General features: G+C 42.9%; 1 protein-coding gene across 2 annotated transcripts; it reads left to right on the plus strand.

Moving 5' to 3' along the window:
• Positions 1 to 201: 201 nt before the first annotated feature.
• On the plus strand, positions 202 to 13,203 carry LOC124707527 (protein DA1-related 1-like). Of its 2 annotated transcripts, XM_047239187.1 has the most exons (13): positions 202 to 250; positions 1,339 to 1,413; positions 3,364 to 3,519; positions 5,819 to 5,909; positions 6,952 to 7,159; positions 8,625 to 8,745; positions 8,820 to 8,903; positions 9,230 to 9,349; positions 9,463 to 9,675; positions 9,761 to 9,823; positions 11,452 to 11,567; positions 11,956 to 12,014; positions 12,841 to 13,203. In XM_047239187.1, the coding sequence occupies exons 3-13, from the start codon at positions 3,400 to 3,402 to the stop codon at positions 13,158 to 13,160; spliced, it is 1,515 nt and encodes a 504-aa protein (XP_047095143.1). In that variant the 5' UTR covers positions 202 to 250; positions 1,339 to 1,413; positions 3,364 to 3,399; the 3' UTR covers positions 13,161 to 13,203. The 2 variants fall into 2 exon arrangements, with proteins under 2 accessions (XP_047095143.1, XP_047095144.1); XM_047239188.1 differs by lacking the exons at positions 202 to 250; positions 1,339 to 1,413 and adding an exon at positions 2,381 to 2,505.
• The last annotated feature ends 3,572 nt before the right edge of the window (positions 13,204 to 16,775 follow it).

A 16,775-nucleotide genomic window follows, 5' to 3' on the forward strand; every position in this document is an offset into this window, starting at 1 on the left:
ATCTAGTTAGTCAAAGGAATGGTGGCTTGAATCATAAGTTCTCCTCTTTCATCTTGTCGTTCATTTCTACTCAGCCCGGTCCTAAAAAAAAACCGGTCTGGAAAAAATAATCGTCACCAAACCTGCTTGGAAAAGTTTCCACGCCACAAGAGAGCGCAAGCGAACGGACGCGAAGACGGCGACGGCGACGAGGCGCCTTCCCCTTCCCCTCCGCCTCCGGATCTCTCCTCCGTCGGCGACGTTCTCCCCGGTACGCCCTCCTCCTACTTCTCATCCTTCCCGTCTCGTAGCTAGGATTCGGTAGGATCTTGGTCGGAGATGAAATCTTGGGGAAAGATGGCCGGAGATGAAATCTTGAGAAAGCTGGTCCTGGGCGGCGCCCATGTCGATCTCCAAATAGCCTTCTCGTGCGCGCAGCTGAACACGATTGACGGGACGGCGTCCATGTCGATCTCCAAATAGCCTTCTCTCCGTCCTCTTCTGCGCGCAGCTGAACACGATTGACGGGACGCGCTTGTGCTGGCTCACTACAGAAGTACCCCCTACTAGCTGTATTACCTCTGTCTGTACATATTCAGCAAATCTTTTACTGTCTAGTAGTGTCAACCACAGCAACAGAATGGTACAGGGATTCTAGAGGATGATGGCCAGTGCAGTTGTTTACTTTCATTCCCCTTTGGTCAACTTACCTTTCTTGACAAATACTTTTATAAAGCTATTTGGTATTGCCTTTTAATATTTATCATGAAGAAATGTGATGAACATTTTATGGTTTTTTAGTCCCAGTTCACATGGGAACATTTTTATGCTTTTTTGTGAAATTTTCTGTTTGTCAAGTGCTCTGCATAGAGAAGATGATGGTGAGAATGTGTATTTGACCGTACAGTCTAAGCAAACGGCTGAAATGTATCTTCAGTGGCCGTTCTGAAAGTGTGATTTGTTTCTAAAAATTGTTGCCATTGACGATCCCTGTAGAGGTGGCAGCGTTGAACTGCTTGAAGGCATACATGATACACATGGTATAGTAGTAGATCACCCTGTTGAACAAAATGAACCCGTGTCCACTCTTTAGGCGGAAGAATCGGCCAAGATAGACATCTATGGCACTTAAGTTTTAAATGGTTAGCATTAGTTTTGTAGCATGCATGCGCAGTCAGATTCAAATGCATAGTAGAAACAATTAGGAGCAGAAATTCAAATCATTCTTTTATTAAAGGTTATGAGAAGACTAGTAACATGTCATTAGCTTATTACTTCGACCCCAACTTTTAGCTCTGATTTTTTTCTGTAATAGGACATTGCTAACCTGAGATGTCATTTTCTGAATTTGATTTCCAGAACCTGCCCCTGTGAAAGTTGGAGAAGACGAGCCCGCTCCATCCTGGGATATAGTTCCTGATCCGTTTCTGGAAGGTATTTATTTTACTATGTTCTTCTCTTCTATGTTGTGTGCTCTTTTCTATGTTACATAATGATGCTAGTAGTTGTTTCCTGTGTGCACTTAACTATTACTGTTAGTACACCATCAGTGCTACTTTATTTAGGCTTCAACTGTTCTTTTTGGTTAAAGCTTCTTTGAGGTTTCTGCAGTGTTACTGATTTCTAGCTTTATTCAACATGGTACTTGGTACTAGTACTATGAGTAATTTAGGTTTTGTAAGGCTACACTTAACAATCGAATGATATTGTGTGATCTGTTTGTTTGCATCATCGCATTTGACTGTAACTAGTTCACGACTTAGTAACTGAACAACATCATCGCATTCGACTGCTAAATTAATGCAATCACAATGTGCTAAATCTTGTATACAAGGCTAGTTTTGCTTAATCGCTGCACACAACAAGGCATAAACGAAAGTGTTTTTCAGGATGCTATGGATTCAATCCAGACGTGAAATTATCCAGGTTTGGATTGGGTGGAGCATGGGGATCCACTAAAACCCCATCTGGATCAATTCCAGGCAGGGATTCAATCCCAAGCAACTGAACGAGGCTTAAGGAATTACATTAATCCCGTACGGGCTGAGTGGGGTGAGCCAAGCTAGCCCAGGGACAGCCCACACGTCCATCACTTCCTCTCGAGTGAACTCTCTCAAATGCAGCCCACACGCCCCTCTTGAGCCAACCTTCCGCTGCCGCCACCGTCTCCCGTTCTCCGCTTTGCTGCCGTCTCCCGGTCTCCGCGCCGCCGTTGAAGCTTCCCTTGATCTCCGGCGAAGCCAGCTCCCATAGGCATGGAGAGAATGGTCCCAGCTGGCCGCCTGAAGCCCTAGCCAGAGCGGTCTGTGACATCGCCGCCGCGGCCGCCCCGCCGTACCTCTTCCGGCCGCGGTACGACCTTCGTGCCCTCCCCAAGCTCTTCCCCTTGCTCGTCCTCAACTCGTGGCCTCCGTGACAGCGGCAAGCTCTTCACTGAAACCCGACCTCCCCGACGGCTCTGCCTGTTTTTCTTGCCCTTGCCGGCGCTCCCTCTCCTCCAACGCTGAGGGAGACTTCGCGGAAGTGGTAAGATCAAAAGAAATGCATCATTTTTATGGTACAAACTCAGTTTTCCGCAGTTAGTAATTTGACTTATTTGGGAGGCATAATACTGACTCGAGATTGGAACTTGTAAGAAACGCGAGTAGCAGCCCCGATTATTTCTAATGTTTCCATGCATGTGTTTTGATTCTGATTATTAATAGAGCCAACTGTATCTTCATTAATATGTATTCTAGTTCAGTTAGAATGCATTTCAACCAGGACGGTGTGCTGCTGTAAATGACAAATATATATTGGTGGTACTTCTTTGATGTTTCCTTTGGTGGGATGTTACTCAAACCACTAAGTTGAATAAAACGTATGCATATTGTATTTAATAAATCTTGGGTCTCTGTTCTTTGCTGAGAGCATGCACTGAATTTATTTGATGGTTTTATTGTGCGTGTATCCAACTGGATCCGCGTGTCCGGGTGAAACATTTTCTTAGAGTGGCAGGCATCGAATTTCGTTATATGTAATTGCATATCCTTGAATGCTGTTCTTTGAGGTGTCATATAATATATTGTGCCCTTTCTAATTCCTTTCTGAACTTAACTTCTTCCGTGATGCTGCTAGTGATAAATAGAAACCTCAGCCTTACAAGTCCATTTCATATGCTGTATTTGCTCTGTGGGTCTCCTTATCCGACCACTATCTGTCATGTTAACTATTTTTCGAGCTAGATAGATTATTCTTGGTTTGCTTGGTGTCGGCATTTTAATTTAACGATTTACAGGACTACTGATCTACAAAGTTAATTAGCTTTTCTTACTGTTAATGTCATCGTTCAGCATCGATCTTGTCTCCTTTTTTTTATGCCCTAACATGATCGGTTGGTTGCAGATATTACAGTGTTCCTTCATTGCCATTTGGGACAATATGGGTTGGCTGACCAAAATTTTTAGAGGTTCAACCCACAACATCTCTGAAGGGCAACATCAGAGCAAGCCTGCAGAAGAAGCAACATGGAACGAACCCTCCAGTTCCACTGTTGTGACTGTAAGTACTTCAGTGGATACATTTCCCCCTCAGCAATAAGGGTTCACTGCTGTGACTGCAAATACTTCATTGGGATACATTCCCCCCTCAGCAATAAGACAAATATGAGATTGGCTTCAGGGAAGCTCGGGCATTGAACCCATGCATATAGTATTGTACCCCCGTTACCTGATAGGATAATTTACTTTGCTGCTTCTGCTGTTTATAAAATATATGCCATTGTGGTACATGTACAATTACCATTTTCCAACTGTCATGTGTACCCATACTAGTAATATTGCACGTGCAATGCACGTATTGACTAATGAACTAAGACAACTTAGTCCTTTTTCATTTTTCACAAATATTGATGTGTATAAATCATTAAGCTATTTACTCGAATGAACATCGCCAACAGATATTAGCCAATAGTTCCAACACCTTGCAAAAACATGCCGTGAAACAAATATATTAGTACTACTCCCCCTATCCATAATAAGTGTCGTGATTTTAGTTCAAAATTGACTAATAACGAACTAAAACGACGACACATTATGAATCGGAGGGAGCACTAAGTTCAGATACCAACAATTCAGAATGGGCGATTGGAGTAATTAATCCCATTTTAGTAGATTTAGGATTCTAAATACTGCAGCAACAGTAAGGTAAAATACAAAATTTGACTACATTGTTAAAATACAAAATGTGGGGCCGAATTTGACTCAACCGTTCACGCGAATCCCACCGATCTCAACCGTTAGATTTAGGGAACCAGCGGTAAGAATTGAAGGCCTAGTTCAAAACTGGTGCATTATAGAAGTAGATATAGAGATAGAGAAGAAAAGAGATATACCACCAATGCCTCGAAATCTTGATGAGGGACAATAGATAAAATGAAAATAAAATAAAAGTAGAAGTCTAATCTGTTCTGGCTTCTACATACTTCCACTATATTCTAGATAACTTGGTCCTTTGTCATATATGTTGTAGTGTGTCCTAGAGTGTTCTAAAAACGTTAACCAACGGGGGAAGATTTCCCCCCTTGGCTATATGTTTTTAGATAGACGAGACCTCTTCAGTAGCAGATTTATACGCGCTAGATAACACCCCATAACTAGGATATTTGTACTCCGTATCTCTTTTCCTAGCTTTCGGTAGTGTTCTCTAGAACCTTCTAGCTATAAGTAGAGCTAAGTAGTGGAGGCTCACGAGGCCTATAAATAGAGGTCCACACCTCTACGTATGGAACCAGACTATGTATCCTCTTTCTATCAATAAAGAGAACTTTGTGTTCTTGTATTGGATCTTGGACTAGATCTAGTGTGTTAAGAGTTTGGACTGAACTCTTAGTGATTCCCTGCCCCTAGAGTGATATCTAGCTTAGCACATTGAAGCGGTTCCTTCAACAATTGTGCTATCCATATTGTAGCAGCAAAGTGGAGTTGTTCCTCCAGAAGCTTGTGCTGCTTCAGATCTCCCTTCAAAACCTAACTAATTTTAAACCGTAACACTAATGTGAGCAGTGTTTGCCGAGGAAGAGGCAAAATATGGTTGATCAGAAGCAATGTAGGCCTCGGCTTTAAAAAAAAAAACGAGGCAAGACTTGCCATTTTCATTAATAGAGAAGAAAAGGTGGCCAGTTTATTAATGGGAAACCGGCCAAAAACCGGTACAAACACCCTCGCCGACCGTCGTGGATCATGAATGTCGCGAGGGCACACACAGCCACCCTGGCAACCCACATGAACTGCACAAACACCACTGAAGCGAAGATCGTCGTCGAGGTTGCCCACCAGCGTCATCGTCATCACTCTGCAGCGACTCCGACTTCCCCGAAGAAGCGACCAAAAAGAAGACCTCGCCGAAGCGACACCGTGAAGCTCTTTGGCTCTCGGCTTTGGCTCTGCAGGAGCATGGAAAATCTTTTATTGTACTTTATGGTTGCATAGATGCAATTACCCCTTATTGAAAATCATATTGTTACCAACTTACCATCCAAGAAAGGCTACCTTACTTATCGTTATTTATATTGTGTGATACTTAAATTATTTGCTACCTGCCGACCTGCCATTGGTAACCTTGTCATGATATTACTATGTGATATATACTAAAATTTGCCTCTTTTTCAAAAAAAAAAACTAAAATTGTTTTTTATCTGCCATTGGTACTGTGCTTCCACTGAATTTATTAGATACCTATATGGACCGGTCAGTTTCTGTACAATTATCCACTATATTAGTCTTTGAAACTTAGGTTTAAATACATATAACGTCCATTTCTTGTGACTATATAGCTGATTCAATTTTCACATTCAATATAGGATGTCATTTCGGAATTTGACAGTGAGGATATTGACCGTGCTATAGCACTTTCTCTGTCAGAAGAGGAACACAGAAAGTCAAAGGGAGCAGGTTAGTATTGTAAATATTATTCCTGCTGCTCACGTTTTCTGAAAAAAGCTGAAACCCTTTTTCACACAGTGGCTGTCCTCTTATGGCATTTTTGTTTTGAGAGTAATTTCCTACAGATACCTGTGGACGTCCGCAGGCCCGCTCCAGCCACGCTTAAATTGCCTTAGTGGCGGCAGGGACAAACTGCAGTAGCTAAGTGAGCTTTACGGGCATAGTACGCATATTCTGCTAAGCCTGCATATCCTGCTATCAGCCTGTACACACTTGCACTTGCAAGCACCCGCAGAGTGCAGCAAGGCGCCGTCGCCACCGTTCATCGCAGGCTGTATTTGGCCTAAGGCTCGATTCGCTTGTGCCGATGCAACTTACCGATTTCCGTTGGATGGAGACCAACCTGCAAGAGCTAATCAATCCTTTGTAACAGAGCTGGCTCGATTGCTTCTCACGGGAACTTGACGGAAGCAATTCAAACATACAAAACTAGCTTTGATTGCATGTTGCTCATAACCTGCCTATTATGTTGCGGATAGTTAGTCCCGCGAAACCTGCCAAACGTGTTATTTGGCATGCACACGGCTGCGGGCACCTGCTAATCCTGCAATTTTCAGTCGTGGCTATTGCGGGCACATCCGTGGACATGTCCACTTCATCCTGAATTGTGGATCTACTTCATCACCTTGTAGCGGCACTTATGGTTTCTGGCAATGGAATAAAAAATGAACATACATATGTGATATGTGTTATTATTATTTGTTATGGCAACCATTTGATCATTATAAGTAATTTTATTTTGAAGATGGTTTCGAGAAAAGTTTGGTGCAAATTTATTGTTATAGATGTAATCATGTAATAATCAAAATTCTTGGGATAAACATTTCATGTATTGATGTACTAGTCTTTGTATTGTAACGAGGCTATTGTCAGAATATTGTATGTTCATTTGGATATTTCTGTCAAGCTATTTTTACCTCAAACGCCTTAACGATTCTATGCATTTATAGTTTTTAATACTTTCTTGTTTTATTTGTTTTTTTTATTTTAGGAAAGGATCTGCATTTAGATGAGGATGAATTATTTGCAAGAGCTATTCAAGAAAGTTTGAATGTTGAATCACCCCCTCGTGCTCGGGAAAATGGCTCACCCACTCGTGCGCGTGAACACAGTTCACAACCTCGTCCTCGTGAAAATGGAAGCTCCAACGGCGGCCATTCATTTCAACAATTACCATATATGTTTTCTTCTGGATTCAGGTGTGCATAACTGTTTTTCTTCGAAGGTACTTAATTTGAACGTTATACTTTGATGTTTGATTGATCGATGTGAAGTGCCACATCATTGAATTGTTACAAGAATTAGTCAGAAAGGTTATATGATTAGTAAAATCCAGAGCCATACCTGCAACATGCTACTCCCTCCTTTCCTGAAAAGAAGCCTGTAACTTTTTCCCATAGGTGTAAAGTTTGACCAAGTTTCTGGTAAAACAATCAACAATTAAAAGACTATAGATATGATATGAAAATATATTTAATTAATAATGTATCCAAGGATATTTACTTGGTATTGTACTCCCTCCGTCCTCAAATAAGTGGACGTTTAGCTTTATTTTTTGTCCACAAAAGAGTGTACTTCTCACTTTCCAATGCACTTTAAAGAAGATAAAATTGCTTCGCTGTCATCGCACGGGAATCAAGCCCAATAACATCTATCACTTGGTCTCCTTTTTTCTACATGCACTTACCTTATTGGAGGTGAAGAAATTAAAGAGAGAATGAATGCTAAGTTGCACCTTCCCAATGCAAAAAATTTAATCTCTCTTGAAAAACTGAAACGTCCACTCTTTCAAGGACAGAGGGAGTAGATGTTTATAGTTTTTTCTAGAAGTTTAGTCAAAGTTTACATTGTTTGACTTATGGAAAAAACTGTGGTATAATATGTCTTGGCATACTTACAATAGCAAGGTCTTAATGTTCTTTTGAAATGCACTAGAAAATTCAAAGGCTCTCATGATTTCTTCTGAAACAATTGTCTACAACTTAAGGTGTTGAACTGAGCATTTCTATCTGACTTTTGCAAACTGTGCACTTAAACCTAATCATTCGGTCCTTTATATACTACTTTAAAATGCCTCTGAAAATATTGCAAAACGTGTTTGAAATTTAGAGCTCTAACATAAAAGTGAAGAAAAATTACTCGCCAAACTTTAAAATTGTGCTAATTGGATAAACCATGGCATACAAGTGTTGAAGTGTGGAAGCTCCATCTGGTAGGATTATATCTTTACAAGAAGTGCCTTGGGTGTGTAAAATCTCTCAATAGTGTCAAAAGAAAAGAAATATGTACAATTTGCTCTTTAAAATTACCAGGAGGATATTGTATTGGTCTAAAAAAACTCTGCTGACAGCCTGGATGGTTTGTAAACATCGCAATGCCTGCATCTTCGAAAACGAGCAGCCCCCTGTTACCAAGCTCCTAGAAAGGATTAGAGTAGAGGCGGCACTCTGGGCGAAAGCTGGAGCTGCTGGCCTAAGAATAATCATCCCAACAACCTGGGACGTCCACTAGTTCTCTGTAACGAATGATGTAATCACCTCCTAGGAGGCTTACCCTTCTTCTGTTCAATGAAAAGAAATGCAAAGTCTTTGCGTTTTTTCGAAAAAAGATTCACTAGAATTGTCACTCTCCATGATTTAATGTGCAGCTCACTTCTTTCCTTAGGACATGTGCTGGATGTCACAGTGAGATAGGCCATGGGCGTTTTCTTAGTTGCATGGGGGCTGTTTGGCATCCTGAATGCTTTTGCTGCCATGCTTGTAATCTACCAATATATGACTATGAGGTAGGTCTTTGTTTATTTGTTCACTTATTAAACAGTTGCAATAATATATTGACCTTACCAACAAAGTCATGCAGTTTTCCATGTCGGGAAATCATCCGTACCATAAAACATGCTACAAGGAGCGCTTTCACCCAAAATGTGATGTCTGCAAGCAATTTGTGAGAACCATTTCATCTTTTTTTTTTTCTTATCTGTTCGCGCTACAGGGTTCTCTTTGTTTGACATTTCTTCACCCAGAAATATTTATTCACTGTTGAATGAAGTGCTTTTTTTTCTCCTTTATGATTGCAATGTTTAGTTTTGCAAACACTTGATTTTATGCATGTCTTTTCTTCATTCTTATTGCAATCCTATAAGCCTGGAAGAATGTAGAAATCAAAAAAAATTCTAGATATAATGTGAAAGGATTTTATTTATGTTAGCAGCTGGCTTGTTCCTTCTCTTGGTTTCCATATGCACCACCTGATGGTTCCTTCTTGTTCAGATTCCTACGAATATGAATGGCCTTATTGAATATAGGGCACATCCGTTTTGGTTACAAAAATACTGTCCATCACATGAAGTGGATGGAACTCCAAGATGTTGCAGTTGTGAAAGAATGGAGGTATCGTTCAGTTATCATGTTTGGTTTTATTAGTTTTGTCTTGAGTGGTTAGATAAGTTGCTTTCTGCAAAATTTGGCTCACTTCATTCCAATATGGTTCATTTACTTATCAGCCAAGGGAATCAAGATATGTACTGCTAGATGATGGTCGTAAGCTCTGTCTGGAGTGTCTCGACTCTGCAGTTATGGATACGAATGAGTGCCAACCACTTTATCTCGAAATACAAGAATTTTATGAAGGCCTCAATATGAAAGTAGAACAACAGGTTCCTCTGCTTCTGGTAGAAAGGCAGGCTTTAAATGAAGCCATGGAAGGAGAGAAAGCTGTACGTTGATTATGCTGAACTGAACAACCAAATATTTTTTTACTATATCAGTAGTTGTAACTATTTTGTTTTCTTTGGAAACCAGGGCCACCACCATCTTCCTGAAACAAGAGGTCTGTGCTTATCGGAAGAACAGACTGTCAGTACGGTGAGTACTGTTCCAAACACAAAATAAATGGTTCATGCAAACATCATCTAGTCCAAGTTGTAATCCGACTCTTGATCTGCTGGGTTTTGACTGTGATAATACTAGTTGAATGCCCGTGTGTTGCCATGGCCCCTTACAAAATTATATTCATGCATGTTGCATGTGTAAACATAAAATGCACAAAAATATTAAGCCGATGTCCCCATAAAATGCGGCACTCTAGTTCTTCTCCCCTGCATTGCCACCACCTCGATGTAAACCTGAGAATGGTTGGGGACCTAAACAAAACCTCAAATGAGGGCAAACCAAATCTAACTAACCCACTGGGATTTATTCACACCCAAACCAAACTAAACCATGTCCTGACTCCACCTGAACTTAACTAAACCGATGGCTGGCACCACAATTCTCACTGGTTTTTGTCTATAGGTCAACAGCAGTTCCCCACCATGTTGCTTCCTACGTCAGGGACGGGGCTAGAGGTCCTGGTCAGGGCGTTGCTGGACTCCTGGTTAAAGTGTGGGGGAGAGAGTTGGGAAGCAGAGAAGGGATCCGGGTCAGCAGCGGGTCGTCGGCAGGCTGGCTGGAGAGGCGGGGCACGAGCAGTGGCCACTGTAGTATATGAGACTGAAACTCGGGAAGGGCTGTGGACGAACTGATCTCCCCACCCGCGTAAAAACCACGAGTTCAACTTGTGTGGAACCCGGACCTGTTTGAACTCGTACCCAACCATGCCCAACTGGTCTGTACAGAAAACCAAACTACACCAACCTGTTGTCAAACTCGGCCCATTTACAACCAAACCAAACAAACCCTTAAGAGAAAACCGACCCAACACACCCGGTTTAGACAAACCCTAAAGAGAAAACCATTCTCAGGTTTACCTCAATGGACCGCCTTTTATCCAGCATCTGAACCCAATGCATCCCCGTTCCACCGCGACGGAAAGTCGCTCCTTCACGTTGAGTATGGCATCTTGGTCAATGGTGTGATGAGTGAGATGGAGCATCTCATTGCCATGTGTTCCCGGCATCGTCATATTAGCAGACTGACAAGGAGTGCACTATGTAGCTGCAGATCTCCTCTACTCCTAGTCGGATCTCTTGTGCTGGTGCACTGGCGCTGATCATCGAGGACAGAGAAAAAGGATGGAGCGGAGCTAGAGGGTTCTCTGTAATAGCATACATTAAAGGATTCATCATATTTTGAATATAATTGCAACTAGTACACTCATTTCCAGTTCACAAAGAGAAATGAAAGAAAAAGAATGACTGCACGGAGAGAACATGGGGACTTCCAAATAACCATTGCTGGCGTGAGGTTGACTGGTGTGGAGGAGGCAGGGCTCGCCGTTCGGCGGTCGGCGCGATGGAAAAATCGGGGCGGGTACAGGGACGGGATAGATACAGATTTTTTATTCTGGGGTGCTGGTTTCACGGGCATGGGATCGCGAGCGAGGACGGCCAAACAAAGTCCTGGTTTTTCTCTCCGCTTGAGGAGGTCAGGAGAGCAGTTTTGATATCGTGGAACGGTTTGTACGAGGAGACTCAGATCTGGTGTTGCTGGTTTTTTCATACGAATTGCACGTACCATACCGATTCAGACTTAATAATAAAGATTATTTTCAGATATTGAGGAGACCGAGAATGGCGGGGAACAAAATCATGGAGATGATAACAGAGCCATATAGGTTGACACGGCGATGTGAAGTCACTGCAATTCTAATTCTCTATGGTCTCCCAAGGTAAAGCATTGCGGGTTTTTTTTTGCTGGTAAAGCATTGCGGTTTAATGTCTTAACTGTTCTATTAAACAAATAATAACAATGTAAGAGTTGGCAGCTTCCAGTAGGAAAAATAGTGGGAACAGTTACAAAAATGATCCTACTGTTTCAACTGATTCGAAATACTTTTCCTTTCACGTTGGCAAAAAAGGAATGCATGGATTATTTGGAGATATTTAATACTATTAACTAATGAGCAAAACTATTAATACTGTGCCTCATCAGTGTATCTTTTCCTGTCACTTGAATAATTCATCTTGTCATCATTTGCCTCTACTAAGTTGGAACCTGAGGGACCCTGGATACGTTTCTTGACTTTGTGAGTTTCTTATTAATTCTTGTTTTTGCAGATTGTTGACAGGTTCCATTTTAGCTCATGAGATGATGCATGCATGGTTGCGACTTAAAGGTAATATAAGTTCTTGCGGCACTTACTTTTGTGTTCTTGTGTTGATACTAAAATAGCATACTGACTGTTTTTTTTTTTTTTTTTTGAGGGAGCATACTGACTATTAGTATACTAAAAGTCGAGTAGAGATGAACCTACTGAATGACACAGTTTCCGTCTCACTAAAATCATTTTAATGACAATCAATTTAACAACAACAACATCATCAAAGCCTTTTCCCCAAGCAAGTTAGGGTAGGCTAGATATGAAACCCAACAGAAATGAAAGGAAGCCAAAACAAGAACGAGAAGGAAATAGGAGAGTAAACTAATGACAATCAATTTAACCGTGGCAAATTTACTCCCTTTGGCTTCTTCAGCATATGAACGGAATTTTAACAGTGAGCCTGCTAGGACTTGGTTACAGTAAAGACTAACAATAAAATATCGGGGTTCAAGATTCCTACCAGAAGCCGTATTTCTCAGTGTGGCTAGGAAGTAGGAATGCTTTAGCAATCCTGGTAAGGATCGAGAACTGTTTTCCTGCCATGGCCAGGACCTTACATTCTGTCTGAGACTGCCATGTGATATCCGAACTAGCAACTGTACTATATGAGATATTGTGGGCTTGAAGTTGTGTCATGTTGCTGTCAAGACTTTGAGGCAATTGCTCGTGGTCCACACTTACAAAGACCATAGTTGCAACTGTATTGGAATAATAAAACAATTAACACTAGTTTATCTAGCAAGAAGAGTTTGCATCAGCTTGCTACTATCATTAAGTATCTCATATCTAGTAGAAAAAAATTATATATGGACAATTTATGCTAATGAATATGTATTCCCAGGATACCGCACACTTAGTCCAGATATAGAAGAAGGCATATGCCAAGTTCTTGCTCACATGTGGATCGAGTCGGAGATCATGGGGGGGTCAGGCATCAACGCAACGTCGACGTCGTCATCCTCTTCATCATCCACATCATCGAAAAAGGGCGGGCGGTCGCAGTTCGAGCGGAAGCTCGGTGATTTCTTTAAGCACCAAATCGAATCGGATACCTCCATGGCCTACGGGGACGGCTTCAGGGCCGGTAACCGGGTTGTTCTCCAGTACGGCCTCAAGCGCACCCTCGAGCACATCCGGCTGACCGGGACCTTGCCATTTTGAAAACACGATTCACCTTATTCACAAAGTTATATGCCGATTTTTCATCGAGGTCCATTGACAGGAGAAAAGGAATTTTGAGAAGCACAAATTGTGCAAATATGATCTTTTCGGTTGCACTTTCTTGGACAGGCCGGCTAAGTAGTATTTGCAGATCGGAACAAGTTGTCTAGCCTGATCAATACTGTGCACGAAGATCAAATCTTGGAATGAAAACAATGGTATTTGTTATGTGATATTGAAGTTAATAAAGAAAATACACAATATAGTTAGCCTATGCACATAAGTCTAATTCTTCACTGTTTATATTATTCCACTGTCAAGAGAGACATTAGTTTGGACCATTTTCTGTTTGCGATTGTACGTAAAGATAAATAACCTTACCTGCAAAATAGCTCTCTTGTGATTCAAACAAGAGCGGGGGAAATAATTCTCCATCTATAACTGTTACACCTGAAATGTATCTTGGGCAACTGCTGATGCCGGTACAGCCTATGCTACAGCAAACAGAGAAAAACAGTGTTAAGCGTCCGTTACCATTGCTACTGTGCTTCTCCGTAACATATCCAATTAGAATTCCTCGCAATCACTCACTGTTTGTGAGGTTGACCCAAACAGTAGACAATTTGAGAAAAGCATCTGCAACAAACTCCATTAGCAATCCTTATCGCATTTTTTCTCTCTTTTAATCATCTCCTCCAGCCGGCGAGGAGACAAACCTCACCAGAAACTGCTTCTTCCCATGCTCATTAACTTGCCAATCTCCTCCCCATGGGAACCGCCTCTTGAACGCATCAATCAGCTGCTGTGCAGTAAGGCCACCTGCCAACACAGTAACTACCCCATCCCTCTTCAGATCCATCTCTCCGCTTTTTTTCCGCCCCAAGAAATAGTAGTCCTTCTGCTGCGCAACCCACCCGTTTAGCAACTGTGACTCGGCCTGTTGATCATATGACACTTCTCAGACACATGAATATTGTCCACCACAATGGATACAGAAAAGCACCTCAGTGCATTCCTTTGCAAAATGCCCAGGTTTAGTGCATGTGTAGCAAGCTAGAGCCGTTCCTCCACTTGATTCACCAACATCTGAAACTTTATTGCCCTATATCGACACAGATTGATCACTAACAACTTTAGACTGAACCTGCCCTGTCGACCATCTTGCACGCTCCATGAAGAATCTGTACTCGCAGACTGAAGTTTTATTCGCTTGGAATCCAGTATTGCCTCTCTGATTAGCTACTGCCTGCCCTTTGTCAAATTTTCTACCAGTACCCGAGACCATCTCAGGGCCCAACAAGCGACGCGGCGGCAGGGTCCCGTGCGGCCTCTGTTGCGGCATCCCACCATATTTAGAGCATCTCCAGTCACGTCCCCAAGCAGCCCTCAAAACATGCCGAATCAAGCGCTTGAGAGACGTGTTGGAGTGGTGCTGCGTTTGGGACGCGTCTCCTTCTAGTTGCACCCCTTATTTGGAGGCCTAAATTAATAATAATAAATGCACGAAAATAAAAGTTTTTATTTAAATTTGATTATATTTTACAAGTTTGAATGAAAACGGCTAGGTTCATCAAAATCCTAGCCTACTGGCCGCCCGGCGGTGCGTTCGACGGCCACGCCCTGCCATCGCCTCCCTTCCCCTGCTGCTCGTTCGTCGTGCGCCACCTCTCCCTCCAAAGCCCCATGAGGAGAGCACGTCGGTCCGACGCGTCCTCGAGGAGCTGATGCCGCTCCTCCGTGAAGAAGAGGTAGCCCGCCTCCTCAACCGGTGCCCCCTGGATGGAGAGGTCGACGACGCAGCGCCACCGCTCATCATTGCCCTCCTCGTAGGCACGGGCGTCGTCCTGCAGCTTCTTCAGCGACTCCAAGAACTCGACGATCGCCTTCTGCTGCGCCGCCTGCTCCTCCGGGTCTGGCCCGTTGTCGGCTCAGTCGAGGTCGTCCTTGTCCTCCGCTTCCGCCGCCGCTTCCGCATCCCAGGCCGCCAAATCCGCGGCCGTCGCCTCCTGCCGTAACTGTTGCTCCAGCTCCTACCGCCACTGCCGATGCTCGAGCTCCTGCCTCCATAGCCGTTGCTGCAGCTCCCCCACACGCCGCCGCATGCCCATAGGATTAGTTAAAAATCAACGTTTTTAAAGTTTGACCAAGTTTATACACAAAAAATATAAATATTTACAGTACTAAATCAACATGAATAGATTCACCATAAAATATAGTTTCTTAATATGTCCATTCGATATTGTAGATGTAAATATATTTTTCTAAATATTTGGTCAAAGTTAGTAAAGTTTGACTTTTGACCAGTCCTTAGACGTCTTACATTTGGGACGAAGAGAGTATTATTATTTTGGATATGTTGAAAAACTAATTCTAAATCTGTTTCAAATATTTCAAAATTCAAAATTATATTATTTTGATATTTCAAAGTAATCTTCTCTCTCCAATCTGGTCCATCCTTGCTTGGAGCCCATCTTTCTCCCTAAGCCATGCCTCTGCCTTGGCCCGTTTAGCCCTCCATCTTTAGCCCACGATCCCCATTGAAAGGGTATCTCTTTTCCGAGTCGTCTTCCTGGGAGAGCACGGAGTGTGTTCTCTTTTCGTTGCCTGACGTCACACTCCACCACCACGGCGTCAACCCCAACCCTCTTTCTTTTTTTAATCCCTCTCAAGTGTTGGATGTAGATGGGTTGCATACCAGTAAAACAGCCATATAGCTTACAATTCCTGAAATCTCAAGACCCATTATGTTGGCAGCTTGAGATAGCCTTGGGGGACAAAGTTTAGTCCCGCATTGCTAGTTGGGAGGGAGTTGGAGTGTTATATAAGGGCTGCTCTTCTAGTCCTTCCAAGTGAGTGAGAATAGAAGGAGCCCTCGCGCACTCCTCCTCCTTCGCCCGCCCCGTCTCGGCTCGTCGCGTTTCGTGACTAGAGTTCGAGTTCGAGACACACTGAAGGAAGCCTACATTTTTGCTTGATGCACCAACTGATTTGGGTACGTGTCAGCCTGCATGTGCATGCTCGTCGCGTGTCTCTGGCTTCCTACGGGTGGCAACGCGGGTTGGCTCTCCTCACAGGCTATACCAGGAGACTGAACAGATCTGGAGTCTAACGCCTAGAACTCTCTAGTCTGCCTCTCTCACGAAGAAGTTCCTTTTGATGTGCTATTCTATGGTATTCCCCATCCCGGCGACTGCGTGCACAACCGTCTAGGAGAGCAGGCCTCCGAAACCCCGTCCGTTGAGATCCTGCACCAGGAGGCGGGCGATAAGGTTTTTCGGGAGCGTCTCGGCGCGACTGCTTGCTGTTGTCCGTGCTCTTCTTCGCTGGTTCGACTGCTTCCTCTACGAATCCGACTACACCATGTGCGACATCAACGATTCCCATGGGGGTGGTGGTCCTGCTGATGCGACCTTCCCGATCGCGATGTACGTGCTTTTCCTCTCCTACCTTGTAGGTGTTGCTGCTGATGCAAACTTACAGGTCGCGATGTTCAGATCTGATAAATGTGCTTAGTCTGATGTGTGTGGTTAAGTATGCTTTTGCATTTGTAATGTTGCTTTCGGTAATTAAACTCACACAGAAATTACCTAATAATCTAAAAATCCAAAAACCTTA

This window comes from Lolium rigidum, chromosome 4 (assembly GCF_022539505.1).
Source record: "Lolium rigidum isolate FL_2022 chromosome 4, APGP_CSIRO_Lrig_0.1, whole genome shotgun sequence".
In the NCBI taxonomy this organism is placed as follows: Eukaryota; Viridiplantae; Streptophyta; class Magnoliopsida; order Poales; family Poaceae; genus Lolium; species Lolium rigidum.

Coding starts and splice junctions, on each gene's coding strand:
- LOC124707527 (XM_047239187.1), top strand. CDS start 3,400: ATGGGTTGGCTGACCAAAATTTTTAGAGGTTCAACCCACAACATCTCT. Junction 9,676..9,760: donor CCATGGAAGGAGAGAAAGCT/GTACGTTGATTA, acceptor TTTGGAAACCAG/GGCCACCACCATCTTCCTGA. Junction 12,015..12,840: donor TGCATGGTTGCGACTTAAAG/GTAATATAAGTT, acceptor ATGTATTCCCAG/GATACCGCACACTTAGTCCA.